The sequence below is a fragment of the Macrotis lagotis genome, chromosome 6 (assembly GCF_037893015.1).
Source record: "Macrotis lagotis isolate mMagLag1 chromosome 6, bilby.v1.9.chrom.fasta, whole genome shotgun sequence".
Lineage (NCBI taxonomy): Eukaryota > Metazoa > Chordata > Mammalia > Peramelemorphia > Peramelidae > Macrotis > Macrotis lagotis.
Window position 1 is genome coordinate 30244045 of NC_133663.1, and position 20738 is coordinate 30264782.

Genomic DNA, 20738 nt, shown 5'->3' on the forward strand with positions numbered 1-20738 from the left:
GAGTGTGACCTTATGCCATTGACTTACTTCTTTGACTTGAGTTTCTTTATCATCAAAGGAGGTGATTTCTAAGATCTCTTCCTTAGAGGCGTTTGGCCATTTGATAAGCTTCTTTCTTAGATTGTTTTGAGTTGTTAAGGTTAATTATTTCTTCATACTTGACAGAGAAGAGATCTGATTAGATGCCTTAAGAGGTGGCAGCCTAAAGCTAATACTCCGGTCCCATCTACTCTCAAAGAATGACATTATAGCTGAAGCGGTCATCAGGGAGCATCTAAGTTCTCTCAGTGGAGGGGATTGAAAACCCGCCAGATTTATTCAACTCTAGCTTCTGAGGTGGAGTTAAATAGAACCCAAATCTTAGTCATAGAATTAAGAGCTAGAAGGAATTTTAGAAACTTTATCCAACTTAAGTCATTTTCTAAAGACAGAACTAGAGACTTCAAGTCATGTTTTCTTGATGCCCAGCTGATCACTTTTTAATTGAAGTACAAAGCAATAGTCCCTGATCATAGATTTGGAGCTGGGAAGGACCTCTGATACCATCTAGTCTTAATTACTTCATTTTACAGATGAGGTCCATGAAAGCTAAATGAATTGTCTAGTAATGGTGAGTCAACTTCAGAGGTTAGATTTGAACCTACATCTTCAGATGGCAGAATATGTCCTCTTTCCACTGTACAAAATTACCTTCCATAGTAAGCAAGAAAAAAATTCTGTATGATGGGGGTGGGAGGAAGGAGAGGAGGTTTCTGTTCCTCCTCCCAAGAGCACACTTAAATTTATATTTATTCCACTTCCATTCTGTAGAAGAATTCAAGCAATTTTGGAAGGCCAAATTTCAAGGAAAAGCAGGGGCTTAAGAAGTGGTTCTATTTTTTGTCTCGTATCAGCCAAAATGACCTATTCCACTTCCCACTACCTCCTCACTGCACGCCCCATCCTGTATAATCAGACTTTGTGGAGTTAGTTCCACAGCTTGATTCTGCCTTCCCACCACCACAGATTGCCTCAAGCTTAGGGGTCTTTATTGCAGCAGGCAGTGGACATTTGTTTGGCTTGGGACAAAGCTCTGAAGCCCTGCTTTGATCCTTATTCCAAACTAAACCAAATTAGGTTCAAATGAAAGAAAATGCAAAGGCCAGGTTTATGAGATATACCATTAGATTGTTTGGATGTGGTCTTTAATAGAAGAGATGAACACAATTAGAAATAAGGGTTAAACTTTTCAGACAGGGGAAGAAGAGAGAATGCACTACTTGAGAGAGCGCCCTCAATCGAAAACAAAACATCCTCCTCACCACTTGCCCCTTTAGATACTTTGGGGATTGAGGTTTGGGGAATGAAACGTGGTATGTAGCTATTTCATTGATTGCAATTTAGGCTGGAGGAAAGTGTCTTCTCTCCTCTCTTGAAATGTGCTCAAAATTTCTATAATAACACACTAACTTTTGCAAGCTATCAGCTTGTAAAATATAACATCAAATTTTCTGTTATGGAAATATATTTAGAAAAATATAGAGAGGCAATTCAGTACTTTTCTTCACAGGAGAAGAGTCCCCTTGCAAGACAGTTTAAGCCTTGCCAAAAGAACAATCACTTTTATGTATTTTGATGGTACCTTAAAATATCTTGGAAATCAGACTTTTATAAATGATCTTGAGGCAATTGTTTTTCCTATACTGTTTCACTTTTAATTTGTACTTTTGATTTGTACAAAATCAAAATTGTTTTTATCTGGGGTGGCTAGGTGGTGCAGTGGATAAAACACCGGCCCTGGAGTCAGGAGTACCTGGGTTCAAATCCAGTCTCAAACACTTATTACCTAGCTGTTGTGGCCTTGGGCAAGCCACTTAACCCCATTTGCCTTGCAAAAACCTAAAAAAGAATTGTTTTTATCTGCTATATTAAACCTTTTGTTTGGTCAAATATGCTTATCCTGTCTATAAATACACAAATTTTTCCTTCCCTGATGTTCTATTTATGATATGACTTTATGGCTAAGTCATGACTCTGTTTTGAGCTTACTGTAGAATATGGTGTGAAATGTAGGTCTAAACCCAAGATCTGCCAGATAACTTTCGAGTTTTCCCAGATGTTTTGTTGAATAGAGTCCTTCATGCAAAAGTTGGGGATCTTTGAGTTTATCAAATACTATGCTCCTATCATTATTTAAATTTTGGTCTTATATTCCCAATTTGTGTCACTAATCAACTTCTTTATTTTTTTTTAAACAAATAGCTTCAATAAGTGAGAAAAGCATTACTGGAGGTATAATATTGCTTTTCTCTCCTTCTCTTTTTATCTTTGATAATCTTGACCCTTGGTTCCTTCAAATGACTGTTGTTTTTTCTTAATTCGATATGGTAATCCTTTAGACTTAAGATGAAAAATACCATCCATTTTCAGAGATAGAACTGATAATCTCTGAATACAGTTTGTAGAATATTTTTTCACTTCCCTTTTTATTTGCAACATGACTACTATGTAAATAGTATGTTTTGCCTGACTTGACATACATAATAAGCATCATTTTACTTGTCTTCTCAATAGGTTGGATAGGTAAAGGAGGAAGAGAAAAATTCGGAACTCAAAATAAAATGAATATTCAGTTATAAAAATAATAAAGTAAAAATAGAGGTTGGATGGGGCAGCTAGGTGGCACAGTGGATAGAGCACCAGCCCTGGAGTCAGAAGGATCTGGGTTCAAATTTGAACTTGGACAATTTGCTTAATTGCCTATGTGACCTTGGGCAAATCACTTAATTCCATTGCCTTAAATAAATTAAAATTAAAAAATAAAAAAAACAATTCTTGTTAAGTCCTCTATTTCCTTTAAAATTCCATTCTTTCCCTTATAGGAGTATACTTAGTTGCAGGGAGCATCATTCTCTTTGGTCATAAGCCTTATAAAACACTGCTTTATTTACAAGATTTGTTTTTCCTTTTCAATCACAGCTTCCATGTCTTTTGTGATCCTGACTGTAGTTCTATATTTGAATCCTTTCATTTTTATCTTTGATCTGGCAGATTTGGTTTTCTCTGTGACATTTCTGAGGGTTCATCTCAAGAATTTCTTTCAAGAAATAGCTGGTTTCTTTCTGATTTACTTTTGTTGTCTGGTTCTTATAAATCACAGTAGTTTTTCATTTATGATCTCTTGAAACATGGTATGTAAGTTTTTTATTTTTGGTGATGGTTTTTAGGAAATCTGATGATTTTTAAATTGTGTCACTCATTATCAAGTCAGTTGTTTTTAACAGTATGTATTTTACAATTTCTTCTATTTTTTCCAGTATTTTGATTTTGTCCTTCTATTTTTTGCTGTCTCACAGGATAACAGTTCTTTCTGCTTGATCCATTCTATTTTCATGGGTTTTCCACCTTCTGTTAAAAGTTATTTATTCCTCCTTCCAGTTCTTTCCTACAGAGATCATGTCCCTTTTAATTCTACTTTTAAATCTCTTGCTTCATTTTGCTCATTTATTTTTCCAGTTCTTATGGCCATGGCATTTTTTTCTTTGATGTTCTGCTTATAGTGTTTGTAGTACCAAGGTTGTTAAACATGTAGTCCACAGTCCAAATCAATTGGGAAATATTTAACAAAAACATAACCCAATAAAAACATAGACAATGTGAATGCATGGTTTCTAAGTCAATATATGACCCTTGGGAATGCCCAAGTAGTTTCTATATGCAGTTAATGGCCCACCACTGTTATAAAGACACTTTTGTTTGGTCTCTTGTCATCTCATAGGTGTATCCAGACTCATAATATTTCTTTATAGCATTTGATTCCTTCTTCTATTTACTCATATGTCTTCCTGTAGTTCCTCATCTAACGTGTGGAGTTAGCTGGAAGCTCCCTGCCTTCCTGACAGCTTCAGGACGTTTGCTCAGACCAGGTTCTATCTCTGTTTCCCTGGGTTCTTTCCACTGCTCTCTCAAAAGGGAGCTCTGGTATGTTTGTGTGGATAAGACTTCATAGCTCTGAGTTGGTTGTCCTAGGTCAGGGTGCTGTCATGATCCTCTATCCCTCCTGGGGCTTCCTAGGTGGAGATGCTGCTCTCTTCCAGGAGGTCCCTCCAGTTCAGGCCCACTGGGGCCCAGACAGGACCCTGCCACTTGCTTCTGGCTTCCTAACTGGGATTTGTGCTGGATTCTCTGGAAAGATGTTTTCTGGGCTTTCCATAGCTTTTCTCTTGCTCTACAATCCTAGGCTGGACAAAGGTGCTTTCCTGTGTCTCTCTGGATTGCTTGGTCATTGTTCCAAATGGTGCTCTTTTTAGATCTTTTAAGGGAGCACAAGCAGGAAGACCTTTCATAAAACCAACTTAAGCAAAAATCTGAGATTTCTAACCTCTATTTTTTTCTTTCAATTCTTTTCAAGCTTGAAATCCATAGTGCTTTTTTAAGTAGAGGGAAGTATTTTCCTAAGTGCTAGGGATAACCTACCCTCAAAGGAAGATAAACAACAAAGCAAGCATCAACAAGTATGGATCAAAGAAATCTCACCTATTAAAGCTTTAATCACAGAATTCACCAACAAGGAGGTTTTTAGAACTTCAGGGTTTTTTTTTTAATTAAAATTTTTAACTCTCACAACTGGAATCAGAATCAACTCTGACAAGATATAGACGTTGATAGGAATATCTTCTTTTTTTCTGGTTTAATGCTGGCTTTATTTTTTATTTTTTTTTGCAATTTTTTTGGCCTTATATTTTCTTTTTTTTAAACTTAAAGATTTTATTTATTTTGAGTTTTACAATTTTTCCCCTAATCTTACTTCCCTCCCCCCACCCCCCCCCACAGAAGGCAATTTGCCAGTCTTTACATTGTTCCCATGGTATGCATTGACCCAAATTGAATGTGATGAGAGAGAAATCTACATCCTTAAGGAAGAAACATAAAGTATAAGAGATAGCAAGATCAGACAATAAGATAGCAGTTGATAGGAATGTCTTCTAATAAAAGAGGATATTAACATGCAAATAGTGAAAAAAATACTCACCACACATGTTTCATTATCAAATTTATTTCCCCAGATGTAAATATTGGAAAGTGTGGTATTTGTTTTCATTGAGTTTGAAAAAGCAGTAAGTCCCCTTCCAGTTATGTTATTGCTCACTATAGATAACCTAAAGAGAAAATTATAATATATTAGGTACAAAGAAATCCAAAGCTTCATTTAGAATTACAAATTCATGATTTATGAAATCTGTTGTCAAAATGATTTGTTAAATCTAATAAAATCTTAGCATTAGACTTTAAAGTGTTTCATACTTTGTGGCTTATAATTACCCACCATTTATTCCTAAAAATGTAAAAACAATATCATCCATGGTTAAAAGCTTCAAAATACAATGCTTTTTAATTGAATTATATTTTGAGTCTAGATTGTTAGTTTATTATTTTAATAAAAACAAATTTTTTTAAACACTTTTTTATTCTAGAACTATAACTGAAAACTCAAACTTGTTTAAAGCCCCTCAGCTGACATATAGCAGGGGCAGATAGAGGGAAAGAGTCATTGTCATAGGCGTGGGATCCTGCAAGCCAAGAATCTTATGGACTTCATGAAAGACCAGGTCTCACTAACCCCCTCAAGGAGGAGAACTCAGAGTCCTTTCTGAACTAGCAGATACAGTTTCTTTCAATGTGGTTTAACTATGCTTCTATACAATGCTAAAGACATTCCCAGGAAGAAAGTAGCCTGAAGGACAAGAATTTATGGTTTAATTCTGGAGAAGGATTTATAACTAGAATCAAATAAATATTAATTTTAAAAATAATCTTCAAAACCAAGAATAGACTGTAATATATTTTCATAATTTTTATGGGGTGTGTCAAAGTATTCAGTCTCATGATAAACTTTTGAAAAAGTAGGAAAGAGGGGTGGCTAGGTGGCACAGTGGATAGAGCACCGGCCCTGGAGTCAGGAATACCTGAGTTCAAATACAACTTCAGACACTTAATAATAACTTAGCTGTGTGGCCTTGGGCAAGCCACTTAACCATTTGACTTGCAAAAAAAAAAATCCAAAACCTAAAAAAAAAAGAAAAGAAAGAGAAAGTAGGAAAGCCTAAATCATCACCATCATCATCATCTAATGAGAAGAAAAAAAGTATTGCCAAAAAAAATTCAAATTCAAGCCTAAAGTGAACATCAACACTAGAATTCCATTACTATCAAAATTAAATAAAATCTTAACAGTTTTTAAATCTATACTAACGCTTTCAGACTTGTGTTGTAAAAAGCCAGAGCTTCAGCCAGATACATGGAGCCCTCATCTTCGATTCTGTTCGAAGAAAGATCTATTACTTCCAATACATTATTACTTTTTAATAGCTCTCCCAAATATTTCATTGCATCACAAGTTATGCGGTTGCTAGGAAAGAAAAAAAATGAATTGTTTTTGAAACTGTGTGGTCACAATGCTTCTTATTAAATGGTAAAAAATGCATTTAAAAAGGACACCTAATAAGTAACAGTGGACATTATTAGATGAACAAATGAATGCCTTTAATCAGTTTCTGAGAAAAAATACTTAAAGTCAGACTTTTAAAAATGCTTCCATCCCAATTTATAGAGCTTATAAGATGACATTTCATAATCTTTTTAACAGTAAATTTATCCATGTAGTGTCATTAGCACATGATTTATATGTTGAAATGAGATCTGCTGCCTTACCAAAATTAAGAAATGTTTAAATTTTGCAAAACATTCAGATATTACATGCAAAAGACTTCTGAATTTTCTAGGCATTTTTAAAAATAAAAATAATTGCCAAATGATTCCAGGAATTACACTAACATTATATTTTGCATAGGTTTTTCCAATAGGAATATAGTTGAGGATATTGTTTCAGATTATAGGGCTAAATCTGTTCTTACCAGCTGACATCCAGGTAACGCAGACAAGTATTTACAGAGAGGGCTTCACACAACCGCTGCATACCAAAATTTTTAATATCATGCTTACACATGTGTAGTTCAATAAGAGTTGAGTTAGTTTTCAACATATGGCTAATATGGATGGTTGACTCTTCCTAAAAAGAGACTTCATTTTATTTATGATCTTTCAATATGAAAGCTATCAATGGCTAAACATTTGTTTCATTCTAGAGTATCTCCTAAAAGAGACTGAGTCATTTTAATAACAAACAATGATGAAGCACCTTTTATGAAGCGCATCTTCCAAATACTTACTGAGCAGTTGATTCCAGTTTTCCCCCATTAACTAATTCTGATCTGAATGGCCCTATTATTGGAGTAGTCAGAGCTACCTTAAAGGATCAGAAACCATCCTTGGAAATGCAGGCGTCAAGGGATGACCTGCATCCTCTTTGACATGGATGTAAGAGAGGGCTCAGGTTAACAGCAATATTCCCTAAACAAGTTACTCACCCTCCATTTCTTCATCTGCAAGATGAGGGAAAATATTTCTATTACCCAGAAAGTTAGAGAAGGTTGATGGAAACAAAGTACTTTGTATTTCTTACACCAAGTTGGGTCAACTAGTAGATAAGCTTGCCCTTTGGGATAGAAGTGTATGGGGTGTCATCTTTATTGCTGTTGTTAAAATCATCAGGGATGATGCCTGAGAAGGGAAGGCCTAAGGAAGACTACCTTCAATGGGAGAAACACAGTAGGTCCCAGACTAGGGAGTTAAGGAGGTGAAAGCCAGTGAGGAAGCTAAGTGGGCAGACATCCATCAATCCAGAAGGGGCTACTAAGTGGTAATGCAGGGATGTGGCCTGGGAGTCCATGGTCCAACATCACCACTGTTCCTTGACTTGAGCAAGGGGGCTCTACCTGTCATAGGACCTTATTTACCTGATCTGTAACAGAGCAAGGGTAACTATCCAATATGAGTTTCTTTACAATTTATTTTTTTTTTAGGTTTTTGCAAGGGAAATGGGGTTAAGTGGCTTGCCCAAGGCCACACAGCTAGGTAATTATTAAGTGTCTGAGACCAGATTTGAACCCAGGTCTTCCTGACTTCAGGGCTGGTGCTTTATCCACTGCACCACCTAGCCACCCCATATGAGTTTCTTAAAAAAAAAAAATTAATGGGGTTAAGTGACTTGCCTAAGGCCACACAGCTAGGTAATTATTAAGTGTCTGAGACCAGATTTGAACCCAGGTCTTCCTGACTCCAGGGCTGGTGCTCTATCCACCGTGCCACCCAGCTGCCCCTTCCCAGATGAATTTCTATAGTGAACAGAATGGTCACTTCCTAATCCTCTCTCCATCTCAGAGAGCTAAGGTTCTCCAGCAGCTACACACTTCTTGACAGGCTGGTGTTTTCTGAGTTCTTCAACTATGACATTTCTATCACTCAGCTGAAATATTTGAGAAATAGTGACTTTTTTTAAAACAAACAAAGAAACTGTCTTCTGAAGTCTAAAGTCTTCTCTAAGGAGAAGACCTCCAAGGGGGTGGGAAGAGCCCCAGATGTAGGGTTTCTGCTCTAATGTTAGCACTGTAAGATATGGAGCATATTACCGATCCCTTCTGAGCCTCAGTTTCTCATCTGTAAAATGGAAATAATAACACTTGCATGACATACCTCATTAAGGTATGTAACACTTTGCTAACTTTAAAATGTTATATAAATATGAGATTAAAAATTATAGCTAGGATTCATGTAGGATATCTATATAAAGAAACCTGTTTTTCTTTGTAGCCTGTAGTTCACAGAAGATAGTTTATACTTAGCTCCCAGAACTTTTCAAGCTGTTTATGAAATTTAAAAAACCTTTCAATGTTTTATTTATACAATATAATTTTAATGAACTACTTAACAAATACATACCTGTTCACTATTCAGTAGAGGGCGGTTTAAGTTTATCCCTTTAATTGAATAGTTTTTAATTAGTACAGTTGCTAATGCTATCAAACTCTGAATCCCCTGAAAATAAGCAGAATTACAAAAAACAAAGACTTGATCTTTTTAATCATATAAAGTATGAAAGAACTGACTCTTTAAGGAAAAGGCTGTATCTAGGTCAAGGTGACAGTACAACCAGGACAACCAGTGGTCCACTTGTTTCAGGTTTATTTAACTTTCTACAGGCAGGACCTTTATAGTTTTGTCTCTTCCATTCTCTCAGACTCAGATATGCTAAGCTAAAAGACATAGAGCAGGATAAAGATACTGGTTCAACCTGGGGGGTCCCTGGATCCTTGCTCTCATGCTATCCCCAGAAGGAATACTACCTATCTCTAAGGACTGCTCCACATTCAAATGGCTGTGACCTCTCTCCTGGCAGAACTCTGAATTAAAAGAAAATTTTCCAGGCTGATGCTTATGACCAATTGGGACCCAGAATACTGGGGTACCCCAGAAGATACACAGTCCAGGGTTAGGAAGTAAGTGAAGGGCTACCGAAGAGGGGGAGGGGGCAGTCTCTCAGATACTGTGAACAGATTTCTATGTCTTACAACAGGCAACTGAGGAGTCAAGCCTTCCATGAATCATTTAGGGATGATAAAAATTTCTTTATTCTTTCAAATACTTTCAACTAATTCATGTGCCAACCAACTTTCCTAATGATAGAATAGTAATTTATCTATAATAATAGATTTATTTTCATTTATTATTTATTTATTGTAATTTATCCTTTTAATAAATTAGTACTATTTTACTCACCAGATCACAGTCTCCCAAATCTAACTTCTCTAATGATGAATTAATTTGAAGCATTGCAGCAAAAAACATTCCACCTTTATTTTCAATCTTGTTTCCAGTCATTCTTAGGTGCTTGAGAGTTTGATTTCTCTGAGCAGGAAAAATGTCAAAAGTTAAATATTTAAGTTAAAGAATTCCCCTTAAAGGATTTGGCCTGGGATTATTTGAAAAATAGGAAACCAACTATGACATTTCTATCACTCAGGTGAAATATATTTGAGAAATGATATTTGACAAATATTTGAGTTCATTTTGTAGATGAGGGACCAAAAAAAATGGGAATAATTTCTCAGGATCCTACAACAAGATTTGAATCTAGGTTTTCCTGATGCTGAATGGAAAGTCCTGGGTAGCAGAACCTCTCGAAGATAGGGGCTTAGATTGGACTCTCCCCCTAAGGTGCTTTACAGTTTTTGATCCCATGGCTCTAAGGAATTCCCATCAAACCTGGAAGGAAATTACAAAACTTGAAAGTCATCACTGGCATTTCTATAGTCAGAAATTATAAAAGTTCCATTCCTTTTGCATTTTATTTCTTGACTGTGGGGAATTCCATCAAATCTGTGTATTTTATTATTTCCATATATATGTTACAAAGTTGTCTCCAGATAGTTTATGATTTTAACAAATTTATTATAAAAAGTGCTCTAGACAGAGAACTGGCTTTGGAGATCTTGACACAGATGGACTTTTGAGATCCTGGGCAACTTAATGAATCTGTGACCCAGTCACAAATTGCTGAGAAGATGCTCTTCGTATCTATGACCTGAACAGTCCGATCTGAGCCACCTCCCTCTCTTCCTATCCCCCATCCCACCCCCACTGCCTCACTCCCCACTAGGGTGTGTACAAAAGTAAGGGATCTGTGAGGCCGGCAGATTCTGTGAAATGCACATACAAAATACAAATTAAAGAGAGCTTAGGGCTCTCTGGGCTTTGGTCAAGGGGAAAGGACACCCCTAGGAATACACTTACATGGAGGGCTTTGGCTATCACTTCTCCCCCTTCAGTCTTAATGTCATTAAACATAAGATTTAGATAAGTGATGTTTTGCATTTCCTGTAATGAAAAGAGAAAAGGAGCTATCACTGGGGTGTTTTTGGAGTTCTGAGCAGAAAGGCATTTTTTTTTTTTTGCAAGGCAGTGAGGTTAAGTGACTTGCCCAGTCACACAGCTAGGTAATTATTATGTGTCTGAGATCATATGTGAACTCAGGTCCTCCTGACTCCAGGGTCAGTTCTGTATTCACTATGCCATCCAACTGTCCCTCATTTTATTTTTTAAGGAGTTTTCCCCTAGCACAATGAAAAGAAACACAGCTGGTACAACGTTTGGTTGAATTCTGTGAAAACCTCAATGATGTCAGGTAATCCCAATATCAATTATTGGGGTTTTTTTTGTTTTTTTAGGTTTTTGCAAGGCAAACGGGGTTAAGTGGCTTGCCCAAGGCCACACAGCTAGGTAATTATTAAGTGTCTGAAACTGGATTTGAATCCAGGTACTCCTGACTCCAGGGCTGGTGCTTTATCCACTCTGCCACCTAGCTGCCCCTCTCAATTATTGTTTGAAAGAGGAAGACTGCAGGGGAAGTTGGAGCTCCTCAAGTTGGGAGCACTTGCATGCTATGCTTTCTTGCCATGAGGTATCCGAAGCTTGCAGTAGATGATTTTGCTATTCTCATTGCAAACTGTGCTGAGATTAATATACTCAAAAATGGTCTGAGACTGTGGATGTGGCCTAAAAGGACAAGATTCCTGGAATTCTGAAAAGCCAGTGGAGTCTGTTAAGACCTAGTAGTCTCATTGTAAACAAAACAAACGTTTTGGGAGTAAAAATAATGCAATACCTGAAGAAGTCGCTGAACAGCCAAGGCTCCTTTATCAGTGATGAGATTATATCTAACATCCAAACCTAAGGAATACAAATACATACTTGACTGACCAGACTGATCATACTTCAGTTTTGTAGAAAGTAAGACTCGGTTAAGTTAGTTTTTTTTGTTTTTAGGGGTTTTTTGGGGGGTAAGGCAATGGGGTTAAATGACTTGCCCAAGTCCACACAGCTAGGAAATGATTATGTGTCTGAGGTTGAATTTGAACACAGGTCCCCGACTCCAGGGCCACCCCTCCACTGCGCCACCTAGCCGCCCCTCGATTAAGTTAAAACCAATACCTGTAACATTTTTCAGTGGTCTTAAGACATAGGTAAGTATTTCCAAATCTTCATCTGAGAGTCTCTGCACGGGTATCAAGTGGTTATTTCCAGCTATTTTTAGTGTGATCTCCTTGCTACTTCTGAGTAATGGAAAACATTTTAAAATACAAAGAGGCAGGTCAGTAAAGAAATCAGTAGTTTTCATTCATTTACAACGGGGTAAGGATACAGGCTCTTCAGGGGTAGCATTTGGGGGCGAGGAACAAGGTGCCAGTCGTGCAGGGTAGGGACACCCTACGAGCTGTGCTGTCTACTGTGTTTGGCCCCTTGACGCCTGACCTTTACCATGAGGACGGCGGCATTCTTGGCCTCCGGATGGACAAACAGGGTCTCCAAATACTTAAGCAACTTACCCGGGTCGGAAAGACTGGGAAAAACAGGGAAAAGCTTTGCCATGAACGTATACCCCACGGATGTGCTCGATTTCTAAAGCATTTTTGAATCAAGGCTCTGTTGTGGGTCTCTACGGGGAGGGTTTCAGGGAACGGGGGCACAAGGCGCTACATTGTTACCCTGTATGTTTCCTGTGTTCTGCCTGCAGGAGCTGGAGCGATTGAGGAATAAAAGGATTGGGTTTCCGATTGAAATATCTGCACGTGTCCAGGTAGCTCAGGGAGAGCGCGGCCAACGTGGATGAAACTGGAAAGACACAAATCCGGTGATTCTTCTTTGCGCGGGGAGGGGCTGGGGCTAGGGGGTGCCCAGTCCAGTGGGCACCGGGCATCAAGGCCAGGCGTCATTTCCACTCGTTCGGAAGCTAAACTTGCTTACACTGGGAGCTGCGGTCCCGGGCCCCGGCCTGCCGGATCACTCGGGCCCCGCACGACTGCCCGCGTTCTGCGGGCCGGGGCCGGGGCCGGGCCGGGGGCTGCCGGGGCCCTGGGAGGGCCCGAGCGGGTGCAGCGCTCAGGGGCGGGGGCCCGGGAAGCCCACCCGCGGGGCAACACCGCGGGGCCCCTCCCCCGGGTCGGGGGCCCGGTCCTCAGGCGGCGCCCCCCACGCCTCGCGGCACACGAAGGCGAAGCGCGGCCCCGCCCCCACCTACCCGACCGCGGCACGTAGGAGGAGGAAGCCATGGCGGGCGGCGGGGCGAGGCCGGCGCGTCGCGGGGCGCCATGGCAACGCCCCGCCCCCGCCCCGCCCCGCGGCAGCCAGCGCCCATCCCCTCCTCGGAGCCCGTGGGGGCGGGGCTGCGCAGCCCGGGATCCCGAGGGGGAGCGGCGGTTGCTATGGCGACCAGGGCGGCCCCTCTACTTCCTCCACCCCGGGCAGGGGGGCGGAGCCGTGTGCGTCTCCGGACGCGGCCGGGGCGGAAGTCGGGGTTGCCTAGGCCCCGGGGCCGGGCCTCGCGCAATCTCGCGGGATCCCGGCGGAGGCGGCTGGGGACGTCCCTGCGCCCGCTCCGCGGCCTCAGCAGAAGCTCCTCCCACAAGCCCACGCTCCTGCGCCCGCCCCCGGCGGCCCGCGCCCTGCGCCTGCGCACCTCCGCCGGCGGGGAGCCAAGAGTGAAGCGCGGGAGAGGAGCCCGGCCCGGCCCGCCCTCCCCCGCCCTGCGGGGCCTCGTGGGGGAGGGGCGCCCGGCTCCTGGCCGCAGGCAGGGGGCGCCGCGGGGCCTCGTGGGGGAGGGGCGCCCGGACGCGGGCAGGGGGCGCCGCGGGGCTCCGGGGACGAGGTCCCTGGCCGGAGTCTTGTGCGGCCCAGTTTACAGATGGGGAAACCGAGGCGGCCCCCGCCGCTAAGAAGGCCGAGCAGCGGGCCCCGTTGTACGGAGGGGGAAACTGAGGCAAGCTGCGGCTGAGCCTCGGGCCTCCCCTATCGCAGGTACCCCTCCCCCGCCCCTCCCCGGAAGCCCCGCCCCCGCCCTCCCCGGAAGCCCCTCCCCGGAAGCCCCGCCCCACCTCTCCCCAGCAGCCCCACCCCCAGGCCCCCGTGGGCGGGGCTCTACGTGGGCTGGGGCATCACAGGGGCATGATGCCACCTGTAGGGAGAGACACGGGTGGCAGAGCTAGGGAGCTGGCTCCGGGACAGGTGGGTGGCTGGGCAGTGGGGGCGGCGGGGCCAGACAGGAGGTGGAGACAGCGACGGAGAGATTCAGACATGGTGGCGAGAGATACAGAGATAGATAGATAGATAGATAGATAGATAGATAGATAGATAGATATTTTATATATATATATATATATATAGAGAGAGAGAGAGAGAGAGAGAATGGAGGATGACAACATGGACAAATGATGGGCATGAACAGACAACAGAAGATACAATGGATAGACACAACATGGAAGATATAAAGAGATGATTGATAGGGACAATGGATAGATGATGGATCGATAGATGTAGACAGATGGTGGATAGATGTCGACAGAAGATGGAAGATAGAGACAGAGGATGGAGATAGACAATAGAAGATATTAAAAGGTGATGGATAGATATAGACAGAAGATAGAAGCTATGGAAAGACAGTTGATAGATACCGACAAGTGATGGGTAGACATAGATGGATGATGGGAGATAAAGACAGTCAATTGATAGATATAGGCAGATGATGGATAGATATGGTCAAAGGTTAGAAGATTATAGACAGACAATGAATAGATTAGACAGATGGTGGTTAGAAGATATGGAAAGATGATGATTAGATATAGACAGATGACGAATATAGACAGACAATAGAAGAGAAAGAAAGGTGAAGGATAGATAGAGTCAGATGATAGAAGATATAAGATATTGATATAGATAGATGATGGATAGCTATAGATGACAGGAGATATAGACAATAATGGATATAGACCAACAACAGAAGATATAGAAAGACGATGGATATAGACAAAAGACAGAAGATACAGGCAGATGATTGGTATAGATAGATGATAGAGAGATAGGTCTGAATGGATAGCTACAGATAGGGAGATGATAGATGGATAAAAATATAAATGTATGATAGATATAGATGTGATAGACAAATAATCGGATGGGGTGATGATATTTGTTCTTTGCTCTTTTTTATTTTTGTAAAAATTTTTTTGTTCTTTGTTCTTGAAGAAGACCACACCCTCAGGAAGGTGATGCCATGACAAACAAGTGAATTGGATTTGAGTCAGGGGGGCTGTGCTAAGTCACCAGTCTCACTTTATCCTCCAGAGTCATCTGGCCCAGGACAACTGAGAGGCAGTCACGGTTAAGTGACCTGATCACTCAACTTAGGGTCACACAGCTAATATGTGGCAAGTGTCTCCTCCTGACTCCAAAGTCAGCACTCTATGCACTGCACTGCCTAGCTGGTCAGATAGATGACAGGTGATAAGAGATAAGATCATGTTGTATTTGGATGTCAGCTAGCTGAAGCAATTATTAAGCATTTACTATTTTCCAAGCACCTTACTAAGCCCCTGTGATATCAATACAAGAAAGCAAGACACTTTGTAGTTTCCATTAAAATGAGGGAAGACCACAAATAAAGGAAAGGAGAGAGCTCAGGGCCATGGATTAGGAAATAGTACAGAGAGCCTGGCAGAATCAGAGGATGCCAGAGCTCTAGGTTCTGATGGAAGGAAGGCAGTAGTGCAGAGGGGAAGTGGTTCAAGTAAAACAAGTATCAAGAGACATGCAGGAAGTGAGGCTGCTTCCTGTATGCATTAATGAAGGGAAAGTGGGAAGGGAAATTTCTCCATTAAAATATAGAGGAGAACCAACCTCTGTATTCCTCTTGTCCTGGCAAAATACCCAAATGTGATCACTGTTTTCAAGTATTTGAAGAGAAGGGAAGAGAAGTCAGATTTAAATGGTCAGGCTGACCTTAGAATCATCTGCAACTCCCTCTTGTCCATGGGATAAATCACAACCCCCCCCCCCCCCCCTTCCCAGACTTGGACAGCCATCCACAGTCTGGCTACAACGTACTATTTCAGGGTAATCTCATTTCTCACTGCTGACCTTCACATTCTCCTTTCCAGCCTGACCACATATCCAGATAGTTCTTCTCCCTCCTCAACACTCCCTCTCCCACTTTCCTTTGGGTGCACAGACACATTCCTCCTAGAATGCCTTCTCTTCTTCACCTCTGCCTGTTGAAACCCTTGTCTGTCAAGTAACTGGGGACCCAGCCTTGGTGTCAGATCAGATTTCCAGGAGGACCTCGGTTGCTGACTGGCTGTGTGACCTTGGGCAAGTCACTCTACCTCTGTTTTCTGAGAATCATAGTACCTCCCTCCCAAGGTGGTTGTGATGATGAGATGAAATAATATTTGTAAAGTGCTTAGCATACAGTAGTTCTAGAAAGGTTTATTGGTTTATTTTCTTCTCTTTAAGGTCTCACTCTGGTGCCACAGATATCCCTTTTGAATGACTTAGTTGAAAGGATTTTCTTTCCTAAAATTCTACTAGTTCATTTTGCCCTCTCTGCTCCTTTCCTTGTATTATAACTTGTCACTACCTCTCCTTACCCATCCCCCAGGAAATTGTCTTTGGGGACAGGCTTAACAATCATCATTATCTCTGTATCCCCAGCACCTCACCCAATCCCTTGTAATTATTGTTCAGAGACTCTTCATGACCCCAGCTGGGGTTTTCTTGGCAAAACTACTGGAGTGGTTTGTTATTTCCTTCTCTAGTTCATTTTACAGATGAGGAAACTGAGGCAAACAGGGTGAAGTGACTTACTCAGGGTCATGTTACTAAGGAGTGTCTGAGACCAGATTTGAACTCAGGAAGATGAATCTTTTTGCCACTAACCACCGTATCTCATAATTAACCCTTGTACATAATTAAGCCATAATAAACACTTGTTGAATCTGAATTTGATTCATCATCCTTCTGACTGTAAATCTCACAAAATCAAATTCTGTGACTTACTAGTATTTTAATTATCCAGCCAACGGGCTTAATTTTAATTTTACTTTGTTTCATATTTAAGTCCATGGAATTCAAGGAACATTCATTAACTAAATACTTGTAACATAACTAAATTCTGGGAAAGGACAAAAACTACCAAGGAGCTTACATTGAATTGACTGGATATAATCTGTCCATACATTAGTAAATAAAAACTAAGCAAAAAAATTACTACAACAGATTTTGTGTGTGTGTGTGTGTGTGTGTGTGTGTGTGTGTGTGAGATGGTGGTGGTGGTAGGCCTTTAGGAAGGTATCTAAGTGGAAGTAGCACTAAACCTTGAAGGGGTAGAGGGTCCCCAAGAGGTAGGAATGAAAAAGAAATGCATTTCAGGTGTATGTGGGGAGTAGCAACTGACCTGTCTGCCAAAATGTGAAATGGCAAATCCTGTTCCTATCTAGAGTGCATGGAGGGAAGGGTCATGAAAGCTGTATTTTTATGTTTGGATATGGAGGATTCTTTCAGTATGGCTTCAGAGTTCAAGTCGGAGGGATGCAAGTTTTGGCAAAGCAGAAAGTGCAAAAAAAAAAAGACAAATAGAAAGTAGAAATGCTTAATAATTATTTGTCCAAAAATGGAATGAGCTGCTTTCTAAAGTTAATAACCATGAAAGTAATAATTCATTTAGTGCTTTAAGGTGGGCAAAGCACTCTGTGTGTAAAGAAACTGGGGGGGGGTATAGTGGGTAACTGATGTACAGAGTTACACAATTCTCAAATATCAGGTCATTCTGATGAACTCTTAACAATGCTCTATTCCATATATAATGAGTTTTCTGTTACTAGAAGGATGAAGCAAGACCAGAAAGTTACTTTTGGGGAATGCTGTATAAAGTGGAGTAGAAGTCTACTGAAAGATAAATCTTGGTGTTTTTTTTTTGTGTGTGTGTTTTGTTTTTGTCTTGCAAATGCTTTAGATCTGGAACATTTGGGCTTCATAATTCTGCTTTGAAGATGTTTGCAGACCATGTTCTCAAACTTTTGTCCCAGAAACAAAAAGGTTTTGTAGCAAAGACTGCAGAACCCCCACCAGAACGAGTAGGTGACAAAAAATATTTCATTGATGCTTCTCATAAAAATCTTACCTTTATCCCAAATTACATCTTGGAACTCTGGGAATTGGAAGAATTGCACTTGGAAAATAATGATCTTGAGGGAATTTCTAAAGACATTCATAATCTTACCAACCTGAAGATTCTCTACCTGAACAACAATGACATTAAGTTTATTTGCAAAGACATCGGAGACCTAGCCAATCTTCAAAACCTGGACCTTAGCAACAATCCCCTGGTTCCCAGAACATTGCCTGTCCTTTCCCGTCTGCTAGCCCTTAGACAGCTCCGGCTTTATAAGATCAATTTGGATAATTTCCCGATCCAGATCTGTAAGTGCCTGCACCACCTGGAATTGCTAGGACTGTCCCACAACAAGCTGAAATCTCTGCCCAAAGAAATTGTCAACCAGACCAAATTGAAGGAGATTTACCTGCAGAACAACAAATTTGAAGACTTTCCCCAGGAGCTGTGCCTCCTTTACAACCTGGAGATTATAGACTTGGAACAAAACCAGATCTCTGTCATCCCTGATGAGATTGGGGCACTGGTCAAGCTGGAGAAATTCTTCATGGCTTCCAATTATGTGTCGGTTATCCCCGACACCTTTGGGAACTGTAACAAGTTAATTGTCTTGGACGTCTCCTACAATTTCCTGCACAATCTCCCCTCCACCCTCAAAGAACTGACCGAGATTACGGACCTGGGCCTTTCGGGGAACTGCCTAGAGAAAGTGCCCCGGCTGATCTGCAAATGGACGCTGATCCATCTCCTGTACATGAAGAACACCTGTCTGAAGACCCTTCGCCGCTCCTTCAAGCACCTGCTGAATATCACCCTCTTAGACCTGAGTCAGAATTACTTTGATTTTTTCCCTCTTGAGATATGCTCTTTGAAAAACCTGGAGATCCTGGCCCTAGATGACAATCACATCTGTCAGGTACAGATTTCTCATTTTCCTAGGACCTCACAAAACCATGGCCAGACCTCTTTGATTGTCAAGCTAGGGCCCACTCCCCCATTGTACAGAGTAGGAAGCTGAAGTCTAAGCTGGGTCTCCTGACCCAAGTTAGGGGATTTTCAGTTTCTTCTACTATACCTTATCTCCCTGTACTTTGTGACCAGGCTGTGGCCCGTCAGTCCAGCCTTCTCACAGGGGCTGAACATGAATCGATGAAAATACACATGTAGAAAAGAGGCAGGTGAAGGGGGATTCTTGGCCCTACCAAAGGATTATGTTCATTAAGCGTTTGCTTTAGTGGTCATGGGTTTGACTTGTTAGTCACAGGTTCTGAACTATATTCTTTACATTAAAAAAGAAACCAATCCAAGGTGTTGATTTGCTGAAATACTAAATATAAAATTATAGACACAGTTTGAAATGGATGTTTGTCTCAGAGATTTTGTCCTGGACCCACTTCTCTCTCTCTGACCATTCTTGCTTGATGACTGCATGAACATTGGGTGGATTCAGCAACTTTTTCTCTTTGCTAACATCTGCAAGACCTTGGCATCCAGACCCTGTTTCTCTCTTGCCCTTCAATCCTGAATCACCGCTGGAGGACCTCCAACTCATCAGGTCTAAAACAAAACCTGTTCCACTTCTCAACTTTCCCACATCTACTGTGGGTACCAAAATCCTCCTCATTACTTGATTTCCCAACCCCAGCACCATCGTCCATTCTGATGCTTCACTCTCACCTACAAATCAGTTCCCAAATCTGGTTTCTCCTTCCACAACAACTCACCCTTCTTTCCACCCAAGTTCAGGCTGCTAATCACCTCTTGCCTGGACTAGTGCAAGTACCCGGACCAGTCTTCTTCCTGGGTTTCTGAGCCTTCAATCCATCCTTTTTCTACAACCACCAAAATGATTTTCCTAAAGACACTCCTTTGTTTGCCATTTAAAGTTTGTCCCAGTCAAGTCCCCCCCTCACTTTCTGGCTTTGTTGTACATTCTCCTCTCCATGTCTTCTCTGTGGTGGCCAGACTGGTCTTCTGGATGTGGTCATGATATATGACCCCTCCTCTACCCTCTCTGTCCCTTTGCTTCTCTCCCTACCTGCTTGGCTAGAATATACTCCCTCCTTAGTGTTTTCCCTTGGGATCCCTGCTTTTCTTCCATCTTCAATCCACAGCCATCCCCCATTCTGACCCAGATCTGCTCACTGGACCCTCATAACTCCAGAAGAGAGAGTGAGGCTGGTGACTTAGCATGGACCCCCTCACTCAAATCTGATTCACATGTTTATCACAGCATCACCTCCCTGATGTCATGGTCTTCTTCAAGAGCGAAGGACAGACAATCCCAAGCATAACAGACATCTAAAGACCACCTTTGCATGAGGCCCTTCCTGGTCCTGCAGGTGCCCCTGCCTTCCCACACAAAGTTCTGAACTCTAGGGCCTTGTCTGCTCTATCAGAGGGAGGGCACGAACATGGTCCCAAGTCCCTAGCACAATGTCTGACACATTAATGTATGTTTGCTGATTGAAAATTGATTATGACAAACAATTTAAATGATTAAGATAACTTTAATTTCTTTTTTTTATTTTTGGCTTCAGAAATATTCCAGAATTCTAAAACTTTCCACATAAGCATTTACATTGGTTCCATCACTGTAGTTAAAGCTCCAAAGTTTTCTATGTCCATAGTATTTTGTGAAGCATCACATAATCAACTGACATTTTTAAAACCAATGTCATCATGCCCCAAGGGTGTGCTGGTAAATACTTCACAACTGGCTCTCAAAAATAGAAATACTGCATAACACATTTTTCTTTTTTTTCAAAGAAAGATTTTATTTATTTTGAGCTTTACAATTTCCCCCCATTCTTGCTTCCCTCCCCCCAACCCCCCACAGAAGTCATTCTGTTAGTGCTTACATTGG

General features: G+C 41.4%; 2 protein-coding genes across 12 annotated transcripts in view; one reads left to right on the plus strand and one right to left on the minus strand.

The window, feature by feature from the left end:
* The window catches only part of LRRC34 (leucine rich repeat containing 34), a 66720-nt gene extending 53372 nt beyond the window's left edge, over nt 1-13348 (minus strand). For 6 of the 8 annotated variants that reach the window (XM_074190894.1, XM_074190895.1, XM_074190889.1 and 3 more), the window contains exons 1-10: nt 12953-13347; nt 12420-12546; nt 11866-11987; nt 11540-11604; nt 10669-10752; nt 9655-9783; nt 8818-8913; nt 6894-7048; nt 6233-6388; nt 5012-5138 (exon numbers count right to left, since the gene is read on the minus strand). In XM_074190894.1, coding sequence (XP_074046995.1) covers nt 5012-5138; nt 6233-6388; nt 6894-7048; nt 8818-8913; nt 9655-9783; nt 10669-10752; nt 11540-11604; nt 11866-11987; nt 12420-12546; nt 12953-12983 — 1092 coding nt within the window. In that variant the 5' untranslated portion in view covers nt 12984-13347. Of the gene's footprint in view, nt 1-5011; nt 5139-6232; nt 6389-6893; nt 7049-8817; nt 8914-9654; nt 9784-10668; nt 10753-11539; nt 11605-11865; nt 11988-12419; nt 12547-12952 lie in introns of all 8 variants that reach the window. The other 2 variants (XM_074190897.1, XM_074190896.1) reach the window with 2 other exon arrangements.
* A 201-nt stretch (nt 13349-13549) lies between these two features.
* The window catches only part of LRRIQ4 (leucine rich repeats and IQ motif containing 4), a 55393-nt gene continuing 48204 nt past the window's right edge, over nt 13550-20738 (plus strand). For 3 of the 4 annotated variants that reach the window (XR_012469313.1, XM_074190886.1, XM_074190888.1), the window contains exons 1-2: nt 13550-13728; nt 17714-18788. Coding sequence is in view for 3 of the 4 variants with exons in the window: in XM_074190886.1 (XP_074046987.1) it covers nt 17751-18788 (1038 nt within the window). In the remaining variant the exon portion in view is untranslated. Of the gene's footprint in view, nt 13729-13837; nt 13936-17713; nt 18789-20738 lie in introns of those variants that run through there. The other variant, XM_074190887.1, reaches the window with a different exon arrangement.